The sequence below is a fragment of the Pristiophorus japonicus genome, chromosome 2, assembly GCF_044704955.1.
Source record: "Pristiophorus japonicus isolate sPriJap1 chromosome 2, sPriJap1.hap1, whole genome shotgun sequence".
Taxonomy (NCBI): domain Eukaryota; kingdom Metazoa; phylum Chordata; class Chondrichthyes; family Pristiophoridae; genus Pristiophorus; species Pristiophorus japonicus.
Genome location: NC_091978.1, coordinates 46097033 through 46122384, shown reverse-complemented (window position 1 = coordinate 46122384; position 25352 = coordinate 46097033). Strand labels below are relative to the sequence as shown.

General features: G+C 45.4%; 1 protein-coding gene across 2 annotated transcripts in view; it reads left to right on the top strand.

Moving 5' to 3' along the window:
• LOC139230049 (multiple epidermal growth factor-like domains protein 9) overlaps nucleotides 1-25352 on the top strand; it is a 66057-nt gene that overhangs the window by 17069 nt on the left and 23636 nt on the right. For both annotated transcript variants that reach the window (XM_070861831.1, XM_070861823.1), the window contains exons 2-3: nucleotides 16948-17187; nucleotides 23499-23634. In XM_070861831.1, the coding sequence (XP_070717932.1) occupies nucleotides 16948-17187; nucleotides 23499-23634 (376 nt within the window). The remainder of the gene's footprint in view (nucleotides 1-16947; nucleotides 17188-23498; nucleotides 23635-25352) is intronic.

The following is a 25352-nucleotide window of genomic DNA, read 5'->3' as shown; positions in this document are numbered from 1 at the left end:
AGACAGGAATGTACAATTGTTGTAGTTCATCCATGCGGTCTCTAAATGTCTGCCATTGCCCATCCACAGTCAACCCCTTAAGTATCATTTGCCAATCCATCCCAGCCAATTCACGCTTCATACCTTCAAAGTTAGCCTTCTTTAAGTTCTGGACCATGGTCTCTGAATTAACTGTTTCATTCTCCATCCCAATGCAGAATTCCACCATATTATGGTCACTCTTCCCCAAGGGGCCTCGCACAACGAGATTGCTAATTAATCCTCTCTCATTACATAACACCCAGTCTAAGATGGCCTCCCCCCTAGTTGGTTCCTCGACATATTGGTCTAAAAAACCATCCCTTATGCACTCCAGGAAATCCTCCTCCACCGTATTGCTTCCAGTTTGGTTAGCCCAATCTATGTGCATATTAAAGTCACCCATTATAACTGCTGCACCTTTATTGCACGCACCCCTAATTTCCTGTTTGATGCCCTCCCCAACATCACTACTACTGTTTGGAGGTCTGTACACAACTCCCACTAATGTTTTTTGCCCTTTGGTGTTCTGCAGCTCTACCCATATAGATTCCACATCATCCAAGCTAATGTCCTTCCTAACTATTGCCTTAATCTCCTCCTTAACCAGCTACCCCACCTCCTTTTCCTTTTATTCTATCCTTCCTGAATGTTGAATACCCCTGGATGTTGAGTTCCCAGCCCTGATCATCCTGGAGCCACGTCTCCGTAATCCCAATCACATCATATTTGTTAACATCTATTTGCACAGTTAATTCATCCACCTTATTGCGGATACTCCTTGCATTAAGACACAAAGCCTTTAGGCTTGTTTTTTTTAACACCCTCTGTCCTTTTAGAATTTTGCTGTACAATGGCCCTTTTTGTTCTTTGCCTTGGGTTTCGCTGCCCTCCACTTTTCCTCATCTCCTTTCTGTCTTTGCAGTTAAAGGCAGAACTCGGGACGTTGCTATCCAAGTTGCTCTGCTCCTCCCAGAAGGTTTACTATGTCGATATCTCACCCAGGGACTAAGCATTGAAACACATGGAATATCGTGACATTGCTGCGCTTGTGTGATAGATGCACACTAGACTCTCCAGAAAAAGCTCAGGCTTGCCCGTTTCAGTGCAAGTAAATTTATAATGGCGTGATGAGTCTTTAATTATTGCCAAACAACCTCTCTGGTGCTGAAAATGTACTTTTACAAGTGTGGAATGTCAATCCTTCAGATTTTAAGTATTGGAGATTTTAAAACATGTTAAACTTCTCTCTCCCGCTCGCTCGCACACGATTGGGGGGAGGGGAATGATAACCAAAGTGTGACACAAAGGGACAGAATGTATAAAAATAAGTATCAAAGTGGGGTCAAAGCAGGGAAAAATGGCAAAAAGCAAAATTACAAGCTCTATCTGAATGCATGCAGCATTCGTAACAACATAGATATGAATGGGTATGATTTGATAGCCATTACAGAGATGTGGTTGCAAGGTGACCAAGGCTGGGAACTGAATATTCAGGGGTATTTGACAATTTGGAAGGATAGACAAAGGAAAAGAAGATAGGGTAGCTCTGTTATTAAAGGATGAGATCAGTGCAGTAGTGAGATGCTATTGGCTTAGAAGATCAAGATGTAGAATCAGTTTGAGTGGTGATAAGAAAAAATAAGGGGAAGAAGTAACTGGTGGGTGTTATCTATAGGCCCCCCAACAGTAGCTACACTGTTGGTCCAAGTATACATCAAGAAATAATAGAGGCTTCTATGAAAGGTGTGGCAATAATCATGGGTGATTTTAATCTTATTGATTGGACAAATCAAATTGGCCAAGGTAGCATTGAGGAAGAGTTCATGGTGTATCTGGGATGGTTTTCTTGAACAGTACATGGGGAAACAACCAGGGAGCAGGCTATCTTAGATATGGTACTATGTAATGAGGCAAGATTAATAAATGATCTTGTAGTAAAGGATCCTCTAGGAAAGAGTGACCATAGCATGGTTGAATTTCAGTTGGAGGGTGAGAAAGTTGGATCTCAAACCAGTGTCCTGATCTAAGATGATTACAAAGGTATGAAGGAAGAGTTGGCTAAAATGGACTGGGGACATAGATTAAAGAGTAAAATGGTTGAAAAGCAGTGGCAGACATTTAAGGAGATATTTTGTAACTCATCAAAAATATATCCTAGTGAAAAGGAAAGACTTTGAGAAGGGAGAACTATCTGTGGCTAACTAAGGAAGTAAAGGATGGTATCAAATTTAAAAAAACAATGGCATACAACGTTGCCAAAATTAGCAGGAGGTCACAGGATTGGGAAATTTTTTAAAACCAGCAAAGGGTGACTAGAAAAATAAGAGGGAGAAGATGGATATGAGTGTAAACTAGCAAATATAAAAACAGATCGTAGGAACTTCTACAAGTGTATATAAAAAGGAAGAGTAGCTAAAGTAACTGTTGGTCCCTTTTTAGAGGATGAGAATGGGGAACAGGGAAATGGCAAAGACTTTGAACAAATATTTTGTATCAGTCTTTACAGTAGAAGACACTAAAAACATCCCAATAATAGATTATCAAGGGGCTATAGGGAGGGGGGAATTAAAACTATCACTAAATAAAAAGTACTTGGTAAAATAATGGGACTAAGGTGGACAAATCCCCTGGACCTGATGGCCTTCATCCTAGGGTCTTAAAAGAAGTGGCTACAGATATAGTGGATGAATTGATTGCAATTGACACATTCCCTGGATTCTGGAGGTCCCAGTGGATTGGAAATCCGCAAATGAAATGCCCCTATTTTTATATATTTTTTTTTAAAAAGGGAGACAGAAAGCAGGAAACTATAGACCAGTTAACCGAACATCTGTCGTTGGGAAAATGCTGGAGTCCATTAGTAAGGTAACAGGACATTTGGAAAAGCATAATAGTCAAGCAGAGTCAGCGTGGTTTTATGGGCCCAAGTTTTGGCTCGAGTTGCTCCTATTTTTTTGGAGCAGCTAGTTTAGTATGGAGTATCTTAGAAATTGCATTTCTCGGCATTTAATTTGCTCCAGTTCTAGTTAGTTAGAATAGTTTAAGTACAGTTTTTTTTCAAAAGGAGGCATTACCAGCCACTTGCGCCTGTTATGCAAGTTTAGGCAGTGAAAAGTTACTCCAAACTAACTTAGAACGGAGTAAGTGTTGATTTTTGTACGCTCAAAAAAACCTTGCCTACACTTTATAAATTAGGCGCAGGTAATGAGAGATGGGGGAAGGGAAGTTGGGGGATTTTACAAAGCATTAAACACTTCACTTTTACCAATAAAGAGCCATCATGAATAATAAATGATGATAAATAAATTAATCAATCAAAAAAAAAAATTAAGTTTCTACTCGCCTGCTGAAGAGCTGCTTGGGCGGGCCCCGCCACCGATGAGGTGCTGCTCAGGCGGGCAGGCCACTCAGTCCAGGCTAGGGGTGCCGTCCCTTCGGCCAGGAATAGGCTCGCCCGGAGACAGGATGTGCTGGGAGGGCCAGCAGCTACTGCGCACATGTGCTGCTGCTGGCACTTTTTTTGGCGCAAGGCTGTAGCTCCGCCCCCAGCAGCTCCTCCTGTGCCGCACTGAGCTACAAACAGGCCTACAGATATCGGAGAATCGCAAGGTAAGTATTTGGCGCTTTTTCAGTTCTCGAAATTAGGCGGGCCTCGGCTGATCACTGCAGAAGATTTGCTGGGGGGGGGGGGTGGGGGTGGGGGTGGGGAAGGAGGGAGTTGGAACTCCTCCTGACCCACAAGCAGTGCTGTAAAAAGTGCTTGCCTGCTGGATCCGGCAGCTCTTGCCTTCCTTTAGCTGCCAAAATCTCAGGAGCGGAGTCACATTAATGTATTCTAATCACGGCTCCTCCTCCGGAGCAGGTTACGCAGACTCCCCCCAAACTCGCCCGAGTTAAGATGGAAGTGGGGGTTGGAGTCGGATTTTGCGAATTTAACCGCCCACCCCTTTGTCCGTTATGAGAAGGTTTGTGATCGGGTCGAGAACAGGAGTCATTAAATGACATGGAATGATGTTGAAAGGCAAAAAGAGGTTCTATTGGGTCACGTATAGAAATAAAAGATGGGTCTAGAGGAGGTGTAAATGGCAACAATGGTTACAATTTAAGCTGGATCAATGAACAACTGAGCAGGAGTGGCCATTCAGCCACTCGAGCCTGTTCCACTGTTCAGTTAGATCATGGCTGATCTGTATCCTAACTCCATTCACCCGCCTTGGCTCCATATCCCTCCAAAGTCCTTGGCTAGCACAAATCTATCTATCTATCTCGGATTTAAAATTATTCATTGAGCTAGAATCTGCTTTTTGCAGGAGAGAGTTTTCCATTTCTACCACCCTTTGCAGCGAAGGTTCACCAGACTGATTCCTGGGATGGCAGGACTGTCATATGAGGAGGGATTGGGTCGACTAGGTATTGACTACGTATTGAAAATATGTATATCTTTTCCTTTTTTAAATAAGGACATGTAAAATTCTTCAATATATTCTTGAAACATGCAAAAGTGTCAACCTCTTTAGTAAAACAAACATTCTCATCACTGTTTTCCAGGTACCAGTTAGGTGTTACTGTAGTCAGTTTAACTTATGACCAACTATTTTTAAAGTGGACATTGGTCAGCATTTAAATGCCCCTCCGCACATCTCTTCCAACTCAGCAGCAACATTGAATGACCAGTGACAAGTGAATGAGACCAACACGAAGTCCCTTGTTGAGACCCACAGCCTCCATGTCTGGTACTGATTACATTTTCTGACTCAAAGAATAAATTTGATCTTCGAGAACTTTTGAGGATCAAAAGCAAAAATGTAGAACGTTGGACAGGTTGTGTGTTTAGTTTACTGAGGCTTGGAGCCTCTGCTGCTTTGCTTTTTCCATCTCGCTTTGCCCCTCTGATGAACCTTTAACTTTTTCTGTATATTGTTCTACTCGTCCCAGAGAATTCCATCCCCTTCCTCTCTGCAGGGTTTGCTAAAGTTATATTTACTCTTCCAGTTTTAATTTGAGAGAGGGAGGATCTCATTGAAACATATAAAATTCTGACTGGGTTGGATAGACTGGATGCGGGGAAGATGTTTTCCCCCTGGCTGGGAAGTCTAGAACAAGGGGTCACAGTCTCAAGATACAGGGTAGGAAATTTAGGACCGAGATGAGGAGAAATGTTTTCAGAGGGTGATGAACCTGTGGAATTCTCTACCACAGAAGGCTGTGGTGGTCAAGTCACTGAATATATTTTAAGAGGGAGATAGAAAGATTTCTAGAAACACAAGGCATCAGAGGGTATGGGGAAAAAGTGGGAATATGGTGTTGAGAGAGGGGATCAGCCATGATATTGAATGGCAGTGCAGACTCGAAAGGCTGAATGGCCTACTACTGCTATTTTCTATGTTTGCGTGAAAGTGTTTCCGAGCTGAATGGCCTGGCTCTGATCTGTAGGTTTGGGAGGTGTTTGTAGTGGCGGGGGGTGGGAGGGTGGGGGGCGCGGTCACGGAGCAAAATAGTGGACACGTTCTAATGGCTGAGTCCATTTTATAAAGAGTTGCATCAATATTAAAGGGATTGAGTTATAGAGATACTAATATCACTGCTTGATTTTAATTTTATTCAGATGAAATGGTGGGAGTGTTTCTAAATTTGGGTAAGAATGGGAAGGCCCCGATATAATTATCATGGCTCCAGATGGAGCAGGCTTGATGGGTCGAATGGTCTTTTCTTTTCTCTCTTTTTTTTTATATTTGCCTCAAATAGTTAAACACCCAAATCTCTCTTTTTGTTTCAACCAGCTCGCTCTCTTTGACACTGAATTCCTCATCGTTCAGTCCTGCCCACCCTGTCTTCCACTGTTACTTTCCATTGATGACCTCTAGGGTTGGCATCTTTTGCTCCGCCCCAAAGCAAATTTTGAGTTTTTCGAGGGTGGGATTTGCAGGATATATAATTCTGTTTTTGGGAAAAGGCAGTCATTTTGTCAAAACATGAATGCAATCAGCCAACTCACAGACTTGGGTCTCCTGTGAACTGAATGACACAAATGTCAAAGTGCCTTTTTAATCTGTTTGTTGATTAAGGGCTAACGATTGCTTAACTACTGTTAAAGTTTCTGAAATAATGGTCTGGATTTTCTGGGGCCATAAGAACATAAGAACAGGAGTAGGCCATACGGCCTCTCGAGCTTGCTCCGCCATTCAATAAGATCATGGACTCTGCTCCACTTCCCCGCCCACTCCCCATAACCTCTTATCCCCTTATTGTTTAAGAAACTGTTTATTTCTGTCTTAAATTTATTTAATGTTCTAGCTTCCACAGCTCTGAGGCAACGAATTCCACAGATTTACAACCCCCTGAGAAGAAATTTCTCATCTGTTTTAAATGGGCGGCCCCTTATTCTAAGATTATGCTCTCTAGTTCTAGTCTCCCCCATCAACGGAAACATCCTCTCTGCATCCACCCTTGTCAAGCCCCCTCATAATCTTATACGTTTCGATAAGATCACCTCTCATTCTTCTGAATTCCAATGAGTAGAGGCCCAACCTACTCGACCTTTCCTCATAAGTCAACCCCCACATCCCTGGAATCAACCTCGTGAACTGCCTCCAAAGCAAGTATATCCTTTTGTAAATATGGAAACCAAAACTGCACGCAGTATTCCAGGTGTGCCCTCACCAATACTTTATATAGCTGTAGTAAGACTTCTCTGCTTTTATACTCCATCCCCTTTGCAATAAAGGCCAAGATACCATTGGCCTTCCTGATCACTTGCTGTACCTGCATACTAAACTTTTGTGTTTCATGCACAAGTACCCCCAGGTCCCACTATACTGCAGCACTTTGCAATCTTTCTCCATTTAAATAATATGCTCTTGGATTTTTTTCTGCCAAAGTGCATGACCTCTCACTTTCCAACATTATACTCCATCTGCCAAATTTTTGCCCACTCACTTAGCCTGTCTATGTCCTTTTGCAGATTTTTTGTGTCGTCCTCACATTGTTTTTCCATCCCATCTTTGCATCGTCAGCAAACTTGGCTACGTTACACACCATCCCTTCTTCCAAGTCGTTAATATAGATTGTAAATAGTTGGGGTCCCAGCACTAATCCCTGTGGCACCCCACTAGTTACTGGTTGCCAACCAGAGAATGAACCATTTATCTTGACTGTTCTGTTAGCCAATCCTCTATCCATGCTAATATATTACCCCCAACCCTGTGAACTTTTATCTTGTGTAGTAACCTTTTATGTGGCACCTTGTCAAATGCCTTCTGGAAATCCAAATATACCACATCCACTGGTTCCCCTTTATCCACCCTGTTCATTACATCCTCCAAGAACTCCAGCAAATTTGTCAAACATGACGACTTCCCCTTCATAAATCCATGCTGACTCTGTCTGACCGAATTTTGTTTTTCCAAATGTCCTGCTGCTTTAATAATTGACTCCAACATTTCCCAACCACAGATGTTAGGCTAACTGGTCTATAGTTTGCTGGGTTTTTTTGCCTCCTTTTTTTAAATAGGGGCATTACATTTGCAGTTTTCCAATCTGCTGGGACCTCCCTAGAATCCAGGGAATTTTGGTAAATTACAACCAATGCATCCACTATCCCTGCCGCTACTTCTCAAGACCCTAGGATGCAAACCATCAGGTCCAGGGAATTTGTCTACCTTTAGTCCCATTATCTTACTGAGTACTGTTGTGTCCTTAGATGCTCTAGTAATGACTCCACAAGGCAATGTGCTGTACTTGAACTGTAGTGACCGTAGTCCTTTATGTGCTAACTCCAGAGTGAGGATCACACCTGGTGGCCTGCCTTTTATACTAGGCCAGGCACACCTGTACAGATAACCTACAAGTCTCCCACTGCTGTGCCTTCTGGTGGCACACCTTGTGATAGTACCAACAGTCACCATGTAAGATAAATGACAAGTACCACCTCCTCAGTGATTGTGTTAAGTTCCTTCCGCCCCCCCCCCCCCCCCACCCCCGTCACCCTCATAGCCCCTTGACTATCAACTGTTGGAATATTGTTAGTATCCTCTACTGTAAAGACTAATACAATATTTGTTCAAAGTTTCTGCCATCTCCATGTTCCCCATTACTAATTTCCTGGTCTCTAAGGGACCAAAATTTACTTTAGCCACTCTTTTTTTTTTTTCCTTTTTTATATACCTATAGAAACTCTTGCGATATGTTTTTATATTTTGTGCTAGTTTACTTTCATGGTCTATCTTCCCCTTCTTCATCATTTTTTTTAGTTGTCCTTTGGCTTTTGAAAGCTTCCCAATCTTCTGTCCTCCCACTAGTTTTGGCCACTTTGTATGCCCTTGTTTTTAATTGGTTGTAAGTACTTTGCAAGTTCCGAGGTTACGCATGCGCAGAAACCCGGAACTTGCGATCGGTCAAGAATCTCCTTGACTGATCCTCCGCATTTCTGGGAAATGGAGATTCACTGGCAGAGAGTTGGACTCATCATAGGCAGTCCCTCGGAATCGAGGAAGACCTGCTTCCACTCCTGAAGTGAGTTCTTTGGTGGCTGAACAGTCCAATACGGGAATTACAGTCCCTGTCACGGGTGGGACAGAGTCATTTGAGGGAAGGGGTGGGTGGGACTAGTTTGCCACACGCTCTTTCCGCTGCCTGCGCTTGATTTCTGCATGCTCTCGGCATTGAGACTCGAGGTGCTCAGCCCCCTCTCTGATGCACTACCTCCACTTAGGGCGGTCTTGGGCCAGGGACTCCCAGGTGCCAGTGGGGATGTCGCACTTTACCAGGGAGGCTTTGAGGGTGTCCTTGTAGTGTTTCCTCTGCACACCTTTGGCTCGTTTGCCGCGAAGGAGCTCAGAGTAGAACACTTGCTTTGGGAGTCTCGTGTCTGGCATACGAGCAATATGGCCTGCCCAGCGGAGCTGATCGAGTGTGGTCAGTGCTTCAATGCTGGGGATGTTGGCCTGGTCGAGGACGCTGATGTTGGTGTGCCTGTCCTCCCAGGGGATTTGTAGGATCTTGCAGAGACGTTGTTGGTGATATTTCTCCAGCAACTTGAGGTGTCTACTGTACATGGTCCATGTCTCAGCCGTACAGGAGGGTGGGTATTACTACAGCCCTGTAGACGATGAGCTTGGTGGCAGTTTTGGGGGTCTGGTCTTCAAACACACTTTTCCTCAGGTGGCCGAAGGTTGCATTGGCGCACTGGAGGCGGTGTTGGATCTCGTCGTCAATGCCTGCTCTTGTTGATAGGAGGCGCCCAAGATATGGGAAGTGGTCCACGGTGTCCAGGGCCATGCCGTGGATCTTGATGACTGGGGGGCAGTGCGGTGCGGTGAGGACAGGCTGGTGGAGGACCTTTGTCTTACGGATGTTTAGCGTAAGGCCCATGTTTTCATACGCCTCAGTAAACACGTCGACTATATCCTGGAGTTCAGCCTCTGTGCGCAGACGCAGGCGTCATCTGCGTACTGTGACTCAACGAGAGGTTGGGGTGGTCTTGGACCTGGCCTGGAGATGCCACGGAGCCAGCTTCATCAAAAACAAGCTGGTTGACTGCCTCAAAGACTCTCCCTGCGGGGCTAACAAACGCCTCATGACTCTTCGACTCACCCTATCCCGGAACCAGTGCGCCAGTCATTGCGTATGCCCCGACACACTAGATGCAACTGATGAGGCCAAAGAGAGTTTTTACTCCAAACTCTCAAAATCCCTGACCTGCGTCCCTGCGGTTGACAAACTGATCCTCCTCGGTGACTTCAATGCCAGGGTCGGCAAGGACACAGACCTCTGTGGGGGGTGTGATTGGCAGAGAGGGAGTAGGGAAAGCCAACTCCAGCGGTACCCTACTCCTGACAAAATGTCTATTGCATGAACTTGTCATCACCAACACCTTGTTCTGTCAGAGGAACAAATACAAAGCATCGTGGCAACACCCTCGCTCCAAGCACTGGCACCTGCTCGACTGTCCTCGTCCGATCCAGGGATCGCAAGGATGTGCGTATCACCCACGTCCTGACACGAGCTGATGATTGCTGGATGTACCACCGCCTAATCAGATCCATCATCGACATCAACATAGCACTGAAGCAGTGCCGCAAAAAAGTCAATGCCGGAGCATTTGAGAACCCAGCTAAGAGAGCCCTATACAGTCAGTGCCTCACAGCTAACCTGGCGTGCCTTGACGACCCCAAAACAGACCGCCCTCCAGGCTTCCATAACCAGTGCCTGCAAAAAGACACTCCTTAACTCAACCAGGAAACACCAGGACTGGTTTGATGAGAATGATTAGGAGATCCAAGAGCTAATAGATTGCAAGCGCAGCGCATTTCTGAGCCTCAACAACCCAATGCCTGAGCAGCAAAGCATTACAGATGGCTCGAGGCGCAGGTCCAACAAATATCCCGGGACCTAAAGAACAGGTGGTGGATGGAGAAAGCACAGGAGATACAGCAGCTGGCCGACAACCATGATGTGCGAGGATGCTTCATCACAGTCAAGGATACCTATGGGCCAAGACTCCACCCCACTGCTGGCCAAGAACAGGGAAATGCTCATCAAGGACACCAAGGCAGTCAGGGCCGGCTGGAAGAAGCACTTTGAAGATCTCCAATCGAGACACTGCCTTTGACTCGTGTATTCTAGACTCCATCCCACAGCATGCTACCTGCCACCACCTCAGTGAGACCCCAACACTGCACGAGGTAGAAAAAGCCATAAGACAGCTTTAAAAACAAGGCTACGGGTGTGGACGGAATCCCTGCTGAGGCATTGAAGTATGACGGACAGAGTTGGACTATTTGCCCAGCGAATGCTCATGTTGAAAGCAGGCAGAAGGTTGCCTTTTTACCAGTGTAAGGGAGGGGGAGGGGGGGGAGGGAGGGAATGTTTTAATGATTTTAACATTCAAAAACCTAATGAGTTTATTTTTGGCTCCTTTTAAAATGTTTACATCTTTCAAAAAATTAAATTTGTTTTAAATGTTTTAATTTTTAATCATGTAATTTATTTTATTTCGGTGTTAAAATGTGTTTTTTAGGTGATTCCTATTCTGCTTATCGGGGTTCCATATGTCAATGGAATCTCTTGGCATAATGAGAATCCCCTTTCTGATTGGTTGGTTAAGCTGGCCCACGTGATCCTAGCGATGCTTGCGAACCGCCTACACCCCTGGTATACATGGACCTCGACGCACGTGAACACAGCGGCCCAGGAGTGCGAGTCTCCGTGAATCGAGGACCATCAGTTAGGTACATAGTTTTATTGCGGTTCGGAGGCATCCGCACGTTGACCGCAAATTCAGGCCCATTACTATTTACCACTTGTTTTTATAGGAAGCTTCTTAAACATGAGATTATAACCATTGCTTGTGGCTGTACTGTGGTGGTGTATATTCTTAGTATGGGGGTACGGTAGCATAGTGGTTATGTTACTGGACTAGTAATCCAGAGGCCTGGACTAATGATCTGGAGACTTGAGTTCAGATCCCACCATGGCAGCTGGGGAATTTAAATTCAGTTAAATAAATCTGGACTTTTTTTTTTCAAAAAGCTAGTACAAGTTCAACCTCCCTTATCTGGCTACCTCCCTCGTCCAGCATCATTCCCAGCGGATGGTTGTGTACTGGGGCTGGCTGCTCCTCCTTTCCCCACCGCCTCCGGTGCCCCCTCGGAGGCCGGGTCAGCGCACTGCGTCCTGAGGCAGGCCGCATTTCGGGCCCAGCTTTGTCCTGGCAATCCTCCTGCCCGTTGCACCACCACTGCTCGACGATGCAGATCTTAGTGCCGCAGTGGAAGTTCCCCAGCTGGCAGGAGGAGCAGTTCTTGTCGGAGGGTGACGGGGCGCCGGTTGTTGCGGAAAGAGAGGGTCTGCAGCAGCCTGCCGCACCCCTGGGCTGGGCTGCCGTACACGCGCGTGCGCCCTGTCGCTGTAGCCCAGCTGCAGGCTGAGCGGCAGCATGCTGCGCCGGCTGTCCTGCGTGTCCACCACCCGGGGCAGTCCAGCTGTGCTGCGGGCAGAAGTAGTCGGGCGCCGCGAAGCAGCCGTAGAAGTTGCCCAGCCTCTTGTCGCACTCCTCTTCCCAGGCTGACCCAAGCTGAGCCTGAAATGCTGACCTCCCATCGTCTGGAAAATCCTCTTATCTGGCACAAGCCAGGTACCGGTGAGAGGTTCGACCTGTGTTAGTAATGGTGACCATGTTGGGGAAAAAGCCAACTGGTTTAGGGAAGTAAATCTGCCATCCTTACCCGGTCTGGCCTATGTGACTCCAGACCCACAGCAATATGGTGGACTCTTAACTGCCCTCTGAAATGGCCTAGCAAGCCACTCGGTTATACTAAACGGCGACAAAGTCAGCACTGGGAGCACCTTCACCACACGGACTGCAGCGGTTTAAGGCGGCGGCTCACCACCACCTTCTCGAGGGCAATTAAGGATGGGTAATAAGTGATGGCCTTTCCTGTGACGCCCACATCCCGTGAACAAATACATTTTGGGGGGAAAAAAAACATGCAACATCTTCAGCAAATACCATAATGGAACAGGATTTTAATTTATTTAGTATCATGGCAAGTTTCAACATCTCCGAGGAATTTACATACGATTACCTTGCTGTGAACCACGAACAGGCAGACAGGGCTTTAATTTATTATCTGAAGGCTGACCCCTGTAAGAATGAGGCACTCCCTCCGTACTGCACTGGAATGTCTGCCTCAACTCCATGCTCCAGCCCTGGAGGAGACTACATTCCATTGTTGCAAATTTTACAATAACCAATTTCACATCCCACCACCCCCCCCCCCCCCCCCTCCACCCCAACAAAAGTAAACCCTTGTGTTTGGAGGATATGTATGCTGCTTTGCTACGCTTTTTCTTCAATAAATGCTACATCAGTTTCTCCCCTCCTTCCTTGCTGCAGCATGGATTCATTGGCACTCTGCACTCTCTCTCTGCTATCTTGCCCAAGTACCTGTTCATGTGAATGGCTGTGTGCTGTTCAACACAGTGAGCCTCATCCTGTCCATGTCTGTTTATACAGAGAGGCACTTCCAGCAGGGTGGCTGGTTATTGTCACAAGTATGAACTTTGTGTTCTTCCTCCCCTCCGAAATATGGGTGCTGTTAAACCAAATAATAGTCCCTCCCCCAACCCCCACCATTGCTCTGGCTGAGCTCAGTGAATTCAACACAGCAGCAATTCAATCTGGAACCTTCTTGGACCGTACGATTCAACCTTTTATTGGATAAACCTGCTGAATCGTCTGTGTGTTTGTTTATTCACTAACTCTATGCATTATCCAACTGTACTTGGGACACCTTTTCTGTTGACTATATTGTATTGACAAATTCCAGTTTGATTTTTCGCAATGCTGACCAGAGCTTAAGAAGTTGGTCATGTGCACAGTCCCATTAAATTAAGAGGAAACTTCTTGGCTCAAATCTGATACCCACTTGCACAGTTTAAGCTTCTGAGAATTGAACTGCAAAATGAAGCAGTGGCATTGATTGTGTGGGTGGCTGGTGGTGAAGTTTGTGACTTGTCCTAGAAACATAGACATTAGGTGCAGGAGTAGGCCATTCGGCCCTTCAAGCCTGCACCACCATTCAATATGATCATGCAACTTCAGTACTCCACTCCCGCGTTCTCTTCATACCCCTTGATCCCCATAGCCGTAAGGGCCACATCGAACTCCCTTTTGAATATATCCAACGAACTGGATGTCACAACTTTTTGTGGTAGAGAATTCCACAGGTTCACCACTCTGAGTGAAAAAGTTTCTCATCTCGGTCCTAAATGGCTTACCCCTTATCCTTAGACTGTGGCCCCTGGTTCTGGACTTCCCCAACATTGGGAACATTCTTCCTGCATCTAACCTGTCCAGTCCCATCATAATTTTATGTTTGAGATTCCCCCCCCCCCCCCCCCCACTCATCTAAATTCCAGTGAGTATAAGCCTAGCCGATCCAGTCTGTCTTCATATGTCAGCCCTGCCATCCCAGGAATTAGTATGGTGAACCTTCACTGCACTCCCTCAATAGCAAGAATGTCCTTCCTCCAATTAGGAGACCAAAACTGCATACAATACTCAAGGTGTGGTCTCACCAAGGCCCTGTACAACTGCAGTCAGACCTCCCTGTTCCTATACTCAAATCCTCTCACTATGAAGGCCAACATGCCATTTGCTTTCTTTACTACCTGCTGTACCTGCATGCCTACCTTCAGTGACTGATGTACCATGACACCCAGCTTTCTTTGCACCTCCCTTTTTACTAATCTGTCACCATTCAGATAATATTCTGCCTTTGTGTTTTTGCCCCCAAAGTGGATAACCTCACATTTATCCACATTATTATACTGCATCTACCATGCATTTGTCCACTGACCTAACCTGTCCAAGTCACTCTGCAGCCTCTTCGCATTCCCCTCACACCGCCACCCAGCTTAGTGTCATCTGCAAACTTGGAGATATTACATTCAATTCCTTCATCTAAATCATTAATGTATATTGTAACTAGCTGGGGTCCCAGCACTGAGCCCTGCTCTTTACTCCACTAGTCACTGCCTGCCATTCTGAAAAGGACCCGTTTATCCCGACTCTCTGCTTCCTGTCTGCCAACAAGTTCTCTATCCACGTCCGTACATTACCCCCAATACCATGTGCTTTGATTTTGAACACCAATCTCTTGTGTGGGACTTTGTCTTAAAGTCTTTTGAAAGTCCAAATACACCACATCCACTGGTTCTACCTTGTCTACTCTACTAGTTACATCCTCAAAATTCCAGAAGATTTGTCAAGCATGATTTCCCCTTCATAAATCCATGCTGACTTGGACCGATCCAAATGATCTGGAGTGCACTGCCTAAAGCAAATTCAGTAATAACTTTCAAAAGGGAATTAGATATATACTTGCAGGGCGAAAACTTTTCAGGACTATGGGGTAAGAGCAGGGGAGTGGGACTAATTGGATTGCTTTTTCAAAGAGCTGACAGACGGTGGGCTGAATGGCCTCCCCCTGTTATTTCTATAAAAGCAGTTCCTAAAATTGTGTTTTAATAGAAGTGAAATACATCTCTGGTAACTGGGTATCCTTGCTCTACTCTATTCAACAAACTGGTTTGTAAACTTTGTGTTTTACATTGCTGGATTACAAGTGGAACCAGGTATAATACCTAGTTTGCAAGACTTTTGAGGTTTGTATCTGCACTCCATTAGTCTGTGGCTCAGCACTAACGTTCTTCAATTTGAGACTGTTTTCCCACTGACGAGTGTACCTGGGAACAGGGTGGGATGGATGCCGGGTGAAAATGTGTACTCTGGCTGAAGGATGTGAAGTAAAGGCAAACTAATCTTAGGAGAAAATTAACACAAGATAGTGGTTTTACGTTTTGTTAATGATCATGTACAGATGAAACAATAATTCCTTTTTGAATCATGTTTGACAAGTGTTTTTAATACACAAATACTTGAAGGGTTATTCTGTCCCTTTTAACCTTGACCTCTGATAGCAGCAGGTTCAACCTTTGCCTCTTGCAACTCGTGGCCTGTTGATGAGGTTGACATATTTAATGCCAATTAGCATGTTTTTCACTTTGTCCTCTACTGTTACAGATTACTGTAGTAGTGGCTTGTTTACCACCAAGTAGAACATCCTGTTAAAGGATGTTTCCTTTTTATTGATTTTCATGGCAATGTAAAAACAAACCTTTTATGTCCAATTTTTTTATATTTTGTCTGTTGACGAGACTCGTGATTTCGTTCTTGCTGTGATTCAGCAGCTTGTTGAAGAGCAAAAACCAGTGTAAAGGTATGGTTATCTTTTCTGCTTATCTGCCATTTTGCTGTCTAACTCGTATCTGTGCTGTGCAGTAAAGTCACTGGGCAATTACCTGGGAATCATAAGCATTTCCTTAGTGCATCTGAGGGAACTCAGCGCTTTCCCTCCAGTAATCACATGTTGCCTAGTGACAGCATATCTTGGGCTGACGAGTGATCTGTAGGCATTTGCCTTCCCCATCTCTTAGCTCTTTTGTTTACAAGCCAGCTTTTGCTCCGTCCTATGAAATCTGCATGTGAGCCGAATGCAAGGATTCCCATAATGATGCAGTGCAAAGTAAGTGTACAAGTGACAATTTGAGGTGAGGCGGTAGAGCATGCTCCTGTGCAACCTCCCAGCAAGGAGTTTGCAACCTCTGGGGAAGGCTGGTGGAATTTAAATATCATTGTATGTTGTGGCCCGTGCTCTGTAATTAGATGGTGCGTATAGCTCAGGATGCTGCTTTCATTTGCTTCCCTCCGTGTTCTCCTCCTCTCAATCGCAGTTATAGGGAGCGGACTGGTTGGGCCGTATGCTCTTTACCTTTCCGCCATTGTTCATAGGTTTATGTAATCCTCCGGGCTGCTGACTGAGGGCCGTGTGGCTCTTTGTCGGCCGGCGCGGATACGATGGGCCGAAATGGCCGCCTGCTACGCTGTAAAATTTCTATGTTTCAATGTCTCCAGTGATTGAGAATCTGTAAACATCATATCTATTGCTCCATTCTGTGCCTTGCATCAGTTGCAAAGTGCCAATCTCTGTTTTTTTTTCAGGATTGTACAACAAATTAGTCAGGACATATTCAATGTTTGAGAAGTAACACCCCTCACTCTTTCACCAACTGGGTCTTGACCTCAACACAAAGTAACATGACTGCTTGTTTTTTTTTCCACCATTGCACTGTTGCCCTGCAGTAGCTCGGAGATCACCTTTTGACGGATGTCTCGTCTACGGTTTCTGTGATGAGACTAAATGCCTGTAAAGGTTACTACTTGGATAATGAAATCTTTCTTTATTGGGGCTCTATCCTCTGCACCCAGTATATTAACCAGAATGTGATATTAGTTATGAATGCAGATGGCATCATTTTTGTTTTTAAATTGACTGTCTGGAGTCATGCTGGTTTATTTTTTAGCTCTGGCGCTTGGTCAAGTCAGCACTGTGACTGTTGGTCCTACAGTTCCACTTCACTCTACACTGGTGCCCACCTCGACTAATACAAATGATGCCCTTAACATCACAACCAGCACTTCACTGGGAAATGTCACCACACCAACCCGCCTTCCAGCAGCGGTCACTTCCATATCTTCAAACTGTACAATGTTGAACACCTCGAATTGTGCGATGTGCTCTCCAGGGCATTTCCCCAATAATGGTAAGTGGTTTTGGTATCTCTAATTAGAAGCTTTTCCTCACTTTTTTTTAAAAGCAGCTGCGTATTTAAAATCTTGATTTGTTGATGTTGGAATAAATCTTCTTTGGTGCACCATTCCAGTCAGTTCCATCTTCTTGTGCTGTCTTCAGTCAATGTATGTCGTATGCAGGGGACATGAACATAAAAACATAACATATGAATAGGAGTAGGCCATAAGGCCCCTTGAGCCTGCTCCGCCATTCAATAAGGTCATGGCTCATCATTGACCTTCACGCCACTTTCCCATCTGATCTCCATATCCCTTGATTCCCCTAGACTCCAAGGGGCTGAAATTCAGATGTTCCAGAAAGCTAGTTGATTTTTAGTGGTACTTACCGTTGGGAGGTCCGATGCGGTTCGAAAAGCCATTTTCAGGACTTTGACATTTTTTCAAAGTCCCAGAGGAAATTACTTCTAATAGGTGCGGGCCATAGACTGAAAGCCACGCTGACTGGCTGAATTTCGGTCGGACAGGAACTCTACAGCTGTCAATCAATGGTGGAGTCGTGGTGACATCATTACGCATGTGCGTCACCATGCACTCTCCCTCCGCTAAAGGAGTGATTCTGGCATTTTTAATCTTTGGCCACCAAGGAGGGGTTTGGCCAAGAGTGGGTGCCAGGCTGCATGTTGGCGGCCTGGCCGAACCCAGGGGACTATTTTGCCAGCCGATCGGGAAGTCAGCCAGCAAATTTTTCCGCTGCGGCAGTGGGTCCTCCTGTTTAAGGGCCACTGTTCTGCAGGGTCTCAGTGTGTGAAGATGGTGCACTGACAGAAAAACCTGTCTGGGGCACCGCACGGCGGGTGATCGACTAATTGTGCTGAATTTAGGGAGGCAAGTATTTTTCTTTATTAAAACCCACGGTGCAACAACTGATGACTCAAATGGGCGGTATGGGGTCCAGGCTGAAAAATCCCTGATGTGAATTTGGGTTGAGTCGGCCAGTTGACCCCAAAGCGGCAGCCATTCAATTTTAAGAATGGCCGCTGCAAACGGGCGTTAACGGGTCTCTGAAACCCTGAATTTCGGCCCCCAAAATTCTATCTATCTCAGCCTTGAATATATTCAGAGACTTGGCATCCACAGCCCTCTGGGGCAGAGAATTCAAAACATGGTATGGTAGCACAGTGGTTTTGTTACTGGACTAGTAATCTAGAGGCCTGGACTAATCTGGTCAGTTCAAATCCCACCATTGCAGCCAGGGAAATTTAAATTCAATTAAATAAATCTGGAATAAAAAGCTAGTAACAACAATGGTGACCACAAAACTACCAGCTTTGGTTCATGTCCTTTTTAGGGAAGGAAATCTCCCATCCTTACCCATGTGGCCTATGTGATTCCAGACCCACAGCAGTGTGGTTGACTCTGAAATGGGACCCGTTAATGCCCGTTTGCAGCGCCCATTCTTAAAATTGAATGGCAAGCCACTCTGTTCTTAACATAAGAATATAAGAATTAGGAACAGGAGTAGGCTATCTAGCCCCTCGAGCCTGCTCCGCCATTCAACAAGATCATGGCTGATCTGGCCGTGGACTCGGCTCCACTTACCCGCCCGCTCCCCGTAACCCTTAATTCCCTTATTGGTTAAAAATCTATCTATCTGTGATTTGAATACATTCAATGAGCTAGCCTCAACTGCTTCCTTGGGCAGAGAATTCCACAGATTCACAACCCTCTGGGAGAAGAAATTCCTTCTCAACTCTGTTTTAAATTGGCTCCCCTGTATTTTGAGGCTGTGTCCCTGACCAGTGGAAACAACCTCTCTGCCTCTACCTTGTCCATCCCTTTTCATTATTTTAAATGTTTCTATAAGATCACCCCTCATCCTTCTGAACTCCAACAAGTAAAGACCCAGTCTACTCAATCTATCATAAGGTAACCCCCTCATCTCTGGAATCAGCCGAGTGAATCATCTCTGTACCCCCTCCAAAGCTAGTATATCCTTTCTTAAGTAAGGTGACCAAAACTGCACGCAGTACTCCAGGTGCAGCCTCACCAATACCCTGTACAGTTGCAGCAGGACCTCCCTGCTTTTGTACTCCATCCCCCTCGCAATGAAGGCCAACATTCCATTTGACTTTCTGATTACCTGCTGCACCTGCAAACTAACTTTTTGGGTTTCATGCACAAGGTCCCTCTGCACCGCAGCATGTTGTAATTTCTCCCCATTCAAATAATATTCCCTTTTACTGTTTTTTTTTTTTTCCCAAGGTGGATGACCTCACATTTTCCGACATTGTATTCCATCTGCCAAACCTTAGCCCATTCGCTTAACCTATCTAAATCTCTCTGCAGCCTCTCTGTCCTCTACACAACCCACTTTCCCACTAATCTTTGTGTCATCTGCAAATTTTGTTACACTACACTCTGTCCCCTCTTCCAGGTCATCTATGTATATTGTAAACAGTTGTGGTCCCAGCACCGATCCCTGTGGCACACCACTAACCATTGATTTCCAACCCAAAAAGGACCCATTTATCCCGACTCTGCTTTCTATTAGCATGGATAGAGAATTGGCTGGCTAATACATTTCCTCTGACTCTGCGTACCTTTATCTTCTGCAGTAACCTTTTGTGTGGCACCTTATCGAATGCCTTTTGGAAATCTAAATACACCACATCCATCGGTACACCTCTATCCACCATGCTCGTTATATCAAAGAATTCCAGTAAATTAGTTAAACATGATTTCCCCTTCATGAATCCATGTTGTGTCTGCTTGATTGCACTATTCCTATCTAGATGTCCCGCTATTTCTTCCTTAATGATAGCTTCAAGCATTTTCCCCACTACAGATGTTAAACTAACCGGCCTATAGTTACCTGCCTTTTGCCTGCCCCTTTTTTTAAACAGGCATTACATTAGCTGCTTTCCAATCCACTGATACCTCCCCAGAGTCCAGAGAATGTTGGTAGATTATAACGAATGCATCTGCTATAACTTCCGCCATCTCTTTTAATACCCTGGGATGCATTTCATCAGGACCAGGGGACTTGTCTACCTTTAGTCGCATTAGCCTGTCCAGCACTACTCCCCCCCCCCCCCCCCCCCCCCCAGTGATAGTGATTATCTCAAGGTCCTCTCTTCCCACATTCCTGTGACCACCAATTTTTGGCATGGTTTGTGTGTCTTCCACTGTGAAGCCCGAAGCAAAATAATTATTTAAGGTCTCAGCCATTTCCACATTTCCCATTATTAAATCCCCCTTCTCATCATCTAAGGGACCAACATTTACTTTAGTCACACTTTTGCATTTTATATATCGGTAAAAGCTTTTACTATCTTATGTTTTGCGCAAGTTTACTTTCATAATCTAGCTTTCCTTTCTTTATTGCTTTTTTAGTCATTCTTTGCTATCGTTTAAAATTTTCCCAATCTTCTAGTTTCCCACTAACCTTGGCCACCTTATACGCATTGGTCTTTAATTTGATACACTCCTTTATTTCCTTGGTTATCCACAGCTGGTTATCCCTTCTCTTACCGCCCTCCTTTTTCACTGGAATATATTTTTGTTGAGCACGATGAAAGCGCTCCTTAAAAGTCCTCCACTGTTCCTCAATTGTGCCACCGTTTAGTCTGTATTCCCAGTCTACTTTAGCCAACTCTGCCCTCATCCCACTGTAGTTCCCTTTTGTTTAAGCATAGTATGCTCGTTTGAGACACTACTTCCTCGCCCTCAATCTGCATTACAAATTCAACCATACTGTGATCACTCATTCCGAGAGGATCTTTTACTAGGAGATCGTTTATTATTCCTGACTCATTACACAGGACCAGATCTAAGATAGCTTGCTCCTTTGTAGGTTCTGTAACATACTGTTCTAAGAAAAAATCCCATATGCATTCTATGAATTCCTCCTCAAGGCTACACCGTGCGATTTGATTTGACCAATCGTTACTGCCGTTCCTTTTTCACATGCCTCCATTATTCCCTTGATTATTGTCTGCCCCACCATGAAGTTATTATTTGGGGGCCTATAAACTACGTCCACCAGTGACTTTTTCCCCTTACTATCTCCAATCTCCACCCACAATGATTCAACATTTTGTTCATTAGAGCCAATATCATCTCTCTCAATTGCCCTGATATCATCCTTTATTAACAGAGCTACCCCACCTCCTTTCCCCACCTTGTCTATCCTTCCGAATTGTCAGATACCCCTGTATGTTTAATTCCTAGACTTGGCCACCCTGCAACCATGTTTCTGTAATGGCCACCAAATCATACCCATTTGTAATGATTTGTGCCGTCAATTCATTTACTTTATTTCAAATGTTGCGTGCGTTTAGGTCGAGTGTTTTAACAGTTATTAAACCATGATTTTTAGATTTGACCCCTCCTGCAGCCCCTTTATATTCATACATATTGTCACTTCCTATCACCTTGTGGTTTACACTTACCCCAGTGCTACTCTGCTCTATTGCCTCCTGCCTTTTGCATGCATTCTTGGGGTCCTGTTCATCTGAGCTCTCACCCAATCTAACTAGCTCAGAGCCCTCTCCTGGGTTTCGAATACTCCTCGCATTGAGGCACTGAGTTTTCAGGCTTGCCTTTTTATTACACTTTTACCCTTTAGAATTTAGCTGTAGAGTGGCCCTTTTTGTTTTTTGCCTTGGGTTTCTCTGCCCTCCACTTTTACTCATCTCCTTTCTGTCTTTTGCTTCTGTCTCCATTTTGTTTCCCTCTGTCTCCCTGCATTGGTTCCCATCCCCCTGTCATATTAGTTTAACTCCTCCCCAACAGCACTAGCAAACACTCCCCCTAGGACATTGGTTCCGGTCCTGCCCAGGTGCAGACGTCCGGTTTGTACTGGTCCCACCTCCCCCAGAACCGGTTCCAATGCCCCAGGAATTTGAATCCCTCCCTGCTGCACCACTGCTCAAGCCACGTATTCATCTGAGCTATCCTGCGATTCCTATTCTGACTAGCACGTGGCACTGGTAGCAATCCCGAGATTACTACTTTTGAGGTCCTACTTTTTAATTTAGCTCCTAGCTCCTTAAATTCGTCTTGTAGGACCTCATCCCGTTTTTTACCTATATCGTTGGTACCAATGTGCACCACGACAACTGGCTGTTCACCCTCCCTTTTCAGAATGTCCTGCACCCTCTCCGAGACATCCTTGACCCTTGCACCAGGGAGGCAACATACCATCCTGGAGTCTCGATTATGGCCACAGAAACACCTATCTATTCCCCTTACAATCGAATCCCCTATCACTATTGCTCTGCCACTCTTTTTCCTGCCCTCCTGTGCAGCAGAGCCACCCACGGTGCCATGAACTTGGCTGTTGCTGCTCCCCCCTGATGAGTCATCCCCCTCAACAGTACCCAAAGCAGTGTATCTGTTTTGCAGGGGGATGACCACAGGGGACCTCTGCACTACCTTCCTTGCACTGCTCTTCCTGTTGGTCTTCCATTACCTATCTGGCTGTGTACCCTTTACCTGCGGTAAGACCAACTCACTAAATGTGCTAGTCATGTCATTTTCAGCATTGTGGATATTCCAGAGTGAATCCACCCGCAGTTCCAGTGCTGCAATGTGGTCCGTCAGGAGCTGGAGACGGACACACTTCCCGCATGTAGTTGTCGGGGACACCGGAAGCATCCCTGATTTCCCACATAGTACAGGAGGGGCATAACATGTGTCTGAACAGTCCTGCCATGACTTAACCCCTAGATTAACTTAATTTGGCAACAACAATGCTAAATGTTACTTGCTGAAATAGAAAAGAAAAAGAAAAACTACTCGCCAATCACTTACCCGCATGGCTGTGATGTCACCTTGTAGAAGGTGGCTCACCACCTTCTCAACGGCAGTTAGGGATGGGCAATTAATGCTGACTTTGCCAGTGACTCTCACATCTCATGAATGAATTATTTTTTTTTAAAGTATGCAATAATGCATCTATTGGTGTACTTCAGGTGTCTCCGGACACACAGCCATAATTTCCTAGGGCCATCCAAATGCAAAGTAGCAGCACTATGGAAACCCAATCCTATGAAATCTCCATTTGAGCTAAGTGAGTCCTCCGATGCAGGAGCATAAGGAGTAGGTCATTCAATTAGATCATCTATTTCAACTGGAATTTGAGGAGGCTTATGGGATAGTGGGAGCCTTAACTTGCCAAACTATTTTTAATTTGATAAACTCCTACCGTTAACTAAGGTAATGTACTCGTTATTGAGTTTAATTAAGCAAATGTTTATTTCAAGTAAAATGTGGTAGATATTCAAGCGGTGATAACTTTTTATCCCTTTTTCATTTCAAGGATCTCTGAACTGCTCCTGCTGTGCTGATGGGCTGTGCATTGTTCCAGAGGATTGTCTGATGTGTCCACAGGGATACTACCAGTCTCTGGCTGGACAGGTGACTTGTCTGCCTTGCTCAAAAGGTGCCTATACAAAGTAAGTAGATGGGGAAGTGCCAGATCCCAATATTGATGGGCTTGCTCTGGTAGCTTGTCGATGGCCCACCTTCACATGTGAGCCCAGGCTCTTCGATCATGTGGGCAATGTAACTGAGTCCAATCCTATCCTCCTGATGTTTAACCTTCCTTCCCAGTGGCACTTGAGGCTCAGCTACTTGCTGCTGCAACCAGATGTGTGGTCAAGAGAGTCGATAATATGATCTTTTATTGATTGCTCACAAGTTACCGGGCAAAAAGTTGGCTGAATTTTCAGTTAATGGAGCATTTTGAGGTGTTCAATTACAGAAAAATAACCAGTTATCATACATAACCTAGACTGTGAGCAGTTGGGAAAGTGAACAAGGAATGAAAAGGTTGTTTTATTTGCCTTTAAGTTGGGGGGGGGGGGGGGGGCGCGGGGGTGAGGGGGGGGGGTGAGCGGTGGGGGAGATAATATTTGCCGAACCTTCGCCCCAGAGCAATGAAGTTGATGACCAGAGATGTGCACATTGGAGAATGGGGTTACTGAAGGGGACAGGAGATGGGCTGATGGTGATGGTCCACTTAGGGAACATAGAACATAGGTGCAGGAGTAGGCCATTCGGCCCTTCGAGCCTGCACCACCATTCAATAAGATCATGGCTGATCATTCACCTCAGTACCCCTTTCCTGCTTTCTCTCCATACTCCTTGATCCCTTTGGCCGTAAGGGCCATATCCAACGCCGCCTTGAATATATCTAACAAACTGACATCAACAACTCTGCGGAAGAGAATTCCACAAGTTAACAACTGAGTGAAGAAGTTTCTCCTCATCTCGGTCCTAAATGGCTTACCCTTAACCTTAGACTGTGACCCCTGGTTCTGGACTCCCCCAACATCGGGAACATTCTACCTGCATCTAACCTGTCCTGTCCCGTCAGAATTTTTATGTTTCTATGAGATCCCCTCCCATTCTTGTAAACTCCAGTGAATACAGGCCCAGTCGATCCAGTCTCTCCTCATATGTCAGTAGGGGTTAGCAACATGAATAAAACGTATCAATGTATCCAGGCATCAGTCCATACGGTTGCCCCACTGGGATCCGCTTACTCTGCACAGACCAGGAACTGGACCAGACACTAACTGGTCTAGCTGGCTCAATTGCACACTAGCTTTACCAGCTGAACCATTGGATGAGCTGCACTAAACTTTCTTTTGATGGGAAGCCTTTAGTTTATGCAAATGTGGCTCTTGTGACTAAACATTGTTTTTATTATTTCAACTCTACAATAGAATTGGGATGTGCTGGATTTTTGGCTTTGCTGTTTTTGGGGCGAAAACTGAGGCAGGGTGGGAAATTTACTGCCCGATTTAAGGTTTGTGCTTTGTGCAGCAGCTTTGTAATTTGGGCCCTGTGAGCGCAAAGGGAGGTGTTTTACTACTTTCGCGGCGCAAAAACGGGATCCTCCCCAACTTTAGTGTGGGCGCTGGGAGCGCTCGGCGAGAGGCCTTGGGAGGGGATTCTTCACTCACCCCCACCCCACCCCGCCCTCCCCTCCCCAAACAAAATTCACAAACATTCAAAAAACATTGCCAAGACCATTACAATATAAAACGCTGCAACAAAACCCTGGAACTTACCTTTTTTTGCAGTTTATCCAACTCCCCGCCACCGGCAGGGCTGGACCACTGCATGTTCCCTGGCAGTCATCGCGCGGCACGTTTTGGGGCATACG